The 6,000-nt window shown below is 36.3% G+C and overlaps 1 protein-coding gene across 7 annotated transcripts in view; it reads left to right on the forward strand.

The window, feature by feature from the left end:
- The window catches only part of EHBP1 (EH domain binding protein 1), a 427,094-nt gene that overhangs the window by 383,413 nt on the left and 37,681 nt on the right, over window positions 1-6,000 (forward strand). For all 7 annotated transcript variants that reach the window (XM_043468858.1, XM_043468857.1, XM_043468863.1 and 4 more), the window contains one exon: window positions 505-628. In XM_043468858.1, the coding sequence (XP_043324793.1) occupies window positions 505-628 (124 nt within the window). The remainder of the gene's footprint in view (window positions 1-504; window positions 629-6,000) is intronic.

A 6,000-nucleotide genomic window follows, 5' to 3' on the forward strand; every position in this document is an offset into this window, starting at 1 on the left:
AATATTTTTAAAAGTATAGTTACTGTGAAAAGAAATGTATCTTTTAAATTTTATATTTCTATAAGAACAAATGATCTTTTTCTGGATAAATTCTTTAAGAATCAATTCCTTAGCTAAACGCCATTTTTATATATTATACTTTTGAATTAAGGATGTCATAACTGTTTGTTCTGACAGCCACTAAGGGGAAAATTATCTATCTTTGTCCATACTTAATAACTGACTCTGAGAAATTTTTCTTACTTAGTGTTTACTTTTTAAATCTGGGTGTTAAATTATAAATATAATACTAAACAGCTGAGGTTTTCTCTGTTTACAAAAGTTTTACTATATATAATACATATGAAAATGTTTTGAATCACAGGGCATTGATTTTTGGTACTAAGGGTGATACTAAAGGCGTATTTGGTTCTCTAGGTAAGTGCTTTACTAAGTGTTTGTAGAAAGGAAAAAATGCAACTTACAAGTGATTTTTTTTTCCTTCCTGTTTGTTCTCGTTAACAGAAAGGGTTCAAAGACACCAGTCAGTATGTTGTAGGAGAATTGGCAGCACTAGAGAATGAGCAAAAGCAAATTGACACCCGTGCCGCGCTGGTGGAGAAGCGCCTTCGCTATCTCATGGACACAGGTACGGTGCCCAATTACACTGTAAACAGTTTTGGCAAATTGAGCGTTCACAAACTCTTATAGAGTTTTGGAAGTGTGAATCTTTGAAGCCTGAATGTTCAGCAGAACTGCCTTGAAAATAAAAAGGCTGCGATTTGCAGCCACCTCTCTGGGCCCTGGTGATAAGAGTGCCTTCATGGGAAGTGATAACTCGCCCTGATACCGTGTGAGCCAGCACTATTGAACAGTGTGCTCATCCATGCAGAGTTGGAATACACATCTGTGCCTCATTGATATGCCACTGCTTAAAAAAAAAGTAAGATCTTCACTGTTCTACTGATTCATTGGGAAAAAAAAAAGATTTGGCCAGCTACAGCCATGTACTGCATGAAACAGAGCACTATGCATAGGGGACGGCTCCATGGACTAGATCACTGAAATTTGAGAATACTATCTGGTTACTGATGCTCCGCAGTTTTTTTTTTTTTCAAGAGAACAGCTTTTTAAAAGTCTGTAATACTTTGTGTCACAGTTGCATTTGAAAGGATTAAGGTATATAGGAAGGTTTGTAAAAATGGTTTGGAGCAGCAAGTTAGCTCCTAACCAGAGGGTAGGTTGGCATTTAATGCTGATTGCCAATGGTGATTGAATAGATCTAAGTGTGCAATAAGCTACTGGGGCTGGGGGCAGCGGGGAGGGAGGACTGTATATGTATTTTTAAGAAGTACGTATGCGTATGTTTCTTTAAAATGCTGCTCCTACAAAGGGGTAAAAATGGAAAATAAATTGAAGTCATTCATACCAAATTAAAAGTAAACTATGTTAAGTTAAAAAATGTCAAAATCTAAGTAGAAGATCTATTCCTCTAATTAATAGCTTTAATTTTATGTTAAATAGATTAGTAAATTACTAGTGGATTAGGATTGGAAAGCTTTCTTGAACTATTTCTTCTCTATCTGCCAAAGATGTATTTACAATTAAAGAACTCCTTCAGAAATAAGCATTTATGTGGGACATTTGAAAATTGCCTACATTTGTGAAATCAGAACACACTAGAATATGAAGAGACCTTTGGTTTTGTATGACCAGATTGGTTTCAAACTGTGTTCTGTGGAGACTTTAGATTTTCATGAAAATCTTGAAAGAGCCTTGTATCACAAGAGAGAAGACTAGAAATTCTGTTTCCTTTCCTTCTTCCATGTTTGGAACCTGATTTATTCAGGGTTCTAACCAGAACAGACTCATGTTCTCCTTCCCATCCCACATATCACCAGTGAAGCTTTGTAGTGGCCCTCATCCCAACTATAAATCATTTATTATCTGAAACAAGTCATGGACTACAGACCGACTCTAGAATGTCGTCAGGGTTTTATATTCCATGCTACACAAGACAGAATTTGGTCTAGACTGAATCTGCTAGACTTGATTCCCCAGCTTGATAAGCTACAAGAATTCTCCTGGATTGTACCAAACCTCTTCTAGCTCAAATAATGGTCACCAAGAATTGCCTAAAGCCTAGTTAGCATCTGAATTAAAAGGTAAGGTGTTAGAAAGGGAAAGCATATATTTATCCTTTTCCTTTTGAAGGTTCCAGTGCTTCCAACTTTTCATTTATTATAGAAGTTAGCACCTTTCTCTGATATATTAGAGTTTTCATTTACTTTCTGAATCTCAGCCTTAGAATTAAGCAGATAATAATCATATACTTTACATGATAAAACTGAGGCTCTGATGGGGAAATGGCTCATATAAGATGGCTTAATTACTAATGGCTGAGTTAGGGCCTGAACCCATTTTTAGGTTTTCTAGTTCTTGAGACAGTTCTCTTCTTCTCTCTCTTTTTTTTAATAGCAAAAAAAAAATACTTTATTAGCTATTTCAGTTTTTATATACTTGTGGATGCTGACTATATACAGTTTTTAATTTTATTGATTTGAAATTCACATATAAAATTAACCATTTTAAAATGTACAGTTCTGTAGCATCTAGTACATTCACAGTGTTGTGCAATCACCACCACTAGTTCCAGAGTTTTTCATCACCCTAAACAGAAACTGTGCTTATTAATTCCTCACTTCCTCCTCTCAGTCCCCTGGGACTCACTAATCAACTTTCTGTTTCTCTGAATTAGTTTTATTCTAGATATTTCATATAAGTGAAATCAAACTATAGTTATCCTTTTGTGTCTGACTTCTTTCAGTTACTATATTTTCAGGATTCAACTGTGTTGTAATATACCACTACTTTATTCCTTGTTGTGAAAGTGAAAGTCATTCAGTTGTGTCCAATTCTTTGCAATCCCATGGACTATACAGTTCATGGAATTCTGCAGGTCAGAATACTGGAGTGGGTAGCCTTTCCCTTCTCCAGGGGATCTTCCCAACCCAGGGATCGAACCCAGGTCTCCCACATTGCAGGCAGATTCTTTACCAGCTGAGCCACAAGGGAAGCCCAAGAATACTGGAGTGGGTAGCCTATCCCTTCTCCAGCGGATCTTCCGGACCCAGGAATCAAACCAGGGTCTCTTGCATTATAGGACATTCTTTACCAACTGAGCTATCAGAGAAGCCCTGTTCCTTGTTGTGGTTAAGTAATATTCCATTGTATATATATGCCATATTTTGTATATTCATTCATCCATTGGTGGACATTTGGGTTGTTTCCACCTCTGGCTACCATGAGCATGTTCTCAAATCATCTCTTTGAATCTCTTCAGTTTGGGGGGTTATGTACCTAGAATTGGAATTACTGAGTCATATGGTAATTCTCTATTTTTTATTAAGAAACTGTACTCAATTTTAAAAGGGCTGTAAAGTTTATTTAGAAGTTGATTTGTGGAACTAGGATACATTTTCCAAAACAAGCACTGTTATAATCATCTGCAGGCCAGAAAAACCCACACAAATCTATAATTTAAAATATAACTATAATAATAATAGTTATTATTAGACCTGAGTCCTAGGTTCCTAGAGCTTGAGCAGCTCTGGGTTTTAAGCACCAACCCCTTTAACACTGAAGCTCTTGCATATTGAGGAGGAGGGTGGGGACTGGTTGGTGGCTCAGACTTCTGTGCATTTTTCCTGACTTGCTGGAAGAAAGTAGCAAAGGATTATAAGAGAGATCCTCAGTCAGTACTTCAACAAAAGGGGGAGATAGCAGGGATGAGAATGGCCATGACATGGGAAGGGCTGGAAAGATCCCAACATTCATTTAGGGAAAAGGCATCAGTATTAGAGTCAACTCAGCTGTGGGGATTGATGCGACTAGTTCCTTCTGAAATTGAGTAATCCTAAATCAGTGATAGCCTGAATATTAAATAACAATAGTATGTGAGAGAGAGAGTGTGTGTGTGAGACTCTGTGTGTGTGTGTGTGTGCGTGTGTGTGCGTGTGTGTATTTCTGCCATCCTATCTTAGGGTCTATAAAACCCTCATGAAAATGCTAGAGAATTTTTTTCCATAAGCAGTGTTTTGTGGGTTTTGTTTTTATTTTTATTTTGTAATTGTTGCAGAGGAGGAATTTTTAAATTTCTAGCACTTAAAGTTTAAACAGTTAGTTCCTCAGGAACAGTAAAGCTTATTAGAAACATACATGTGTTCTAAGCTGATGTTTTGTGTGTAAATATAGGGCTAATGAATCTGAACCAGCAATATTGTTAGCTTTGCAAAAATGGAGTTTATAATGGGAATGTTGATGAACCCTTTTATTGAAGCGCTTCAGATAGTGTTACTCTAATGAATGGTTTTTCTTTCCCATTCCTAATCTGTTTTCATGTGATGGTTATCAAACTTTCTTACTGTAGGACAGTAGTGTTTTAAACCAATAATTTGAGGGTATTAAATGACAATATTTTATTTATATTTTGAGTGTAAAAATTAAATATCCTGAGGGGGAAATTGCAATAAAATTGTGTCTTCTGGCTTTCTAACCTTTTAAACACTGAAAAGTGATCATGATTACCTCCCTAAGTCCCTTGGCCACAAATACTGATTCTGTAGCTTTTTGTAGACTAACCACTACAAAAATCTAGCAACTGACCATTTAAAAATATTAAATATATACTCGGGAAAAAGAATGAAAAGAGATACCTTTTCTCTACATTCCTCAGAATGTTTCTTTACCTCAGCCTTTAAGAAATCAAATGTCGTAAATATTAAAGCTGCTTTAAAGCAGGAAATTGGGCCCACAAAAAACATAAAAATGAAATTTTTGACTTGTTACTAGGAACCCTTCTCAGTGAGTCTTCAGAATTACTCATTATCTTTACCTAAAGATAGCAATCATAGCCAGTATTTATTACATGCTTCTTATATATAAGTCTGGCTTTATGGAAAATGCTTGATGTATGTAACGTTAAGGACAAGGAGATAATGTGTGTCACACATTATCTCCTTGTCTCTCACAATGGCCGTATGGGATAGGTTCCATTTAATAACTGGGACTACAAATAATCACACTGCAATAATCAAAAACTGAGGCTCAGAGAAGGAAATAACTTGCCTTCAAATGGTGGTGCCAGGAGTCAAACCCAATCTGAGGACTCTGGAGCCGAACTTCCAGATACCACATGACACATGACATGGTCTCTGCTTCATCTCTCATCTTAGAAGTTAACTTCCAATTTTCCTGGAGTCTTATTACTAATTCTCTGTACCCTTTTATCACCATTTCCTGATTTATAATTAGCAATTCAGAAGAAACAGATCAATATTCATTTAGCTTATGAAAAAAGTCACTTAACGAACTCTTTTGGCCCATTAGAGACCCAGCACACTCATATACCTCTTAAAATTATTTATCTTCCCTGGTCATCACCATGTAATGTACATGAAAACTAGGCTGCATAACATCCTCATTTGGAATAACCAAACAGATGAAAACAAGCTTCCCTTCAAAAGGAACATCTAGCTCTTTGCTAATCTTTAGAAGGTTCTATACTTGAGCATATTTATAGCCTTCAGAGAGTAGTTTTCAATCAGGCATCATCTGCTAATGAATACCTGAGGATGGTGTTCTGAGGTGTGTTAAAAGTAAAACTAAGACTTTAAGTGACTGACTTCTAAAATATTATAGTTATTTTTATATTAGCAGCTTACAATCTCTGACACTGGATATGTATGTACATTTCATATATTAAAGCCTCTTAGTTTTACTGTTAAAAATGTGATCTAGATCTGTTTCAAATGAAATGTAATCTCAGCTATCTTTTTTTAAAAAAGGAATAGTTTATCGGCACCTTATAGAAAATTAGTGCTTCAGTGGCATGAATACTGGTTCAATGTCACGTCTCTTGGTTCAATTCAGTTCAGTTCAGCCACTCAGTTGTGTCCGACTCTTTGCGACCCCATGAATCGCAGCACACTAGGCCTCCCTGTCCATCACCAACTCCCAGAG

This window comes from Cervus canadensis, chromosome 5 (assembly GCF_019320065.1).
Source record: "Cervus canadensis isolate Bull #8, Minnesota chromosome 5, ASM1932006v1, whole genome shotgun sequence".
NCBI classification, from domain to species: Eukaryota; Metazoa; Chordata; class Mammalia; order Artiodactyla; family Cervidae; genus Cervus; species Cervus canadensis.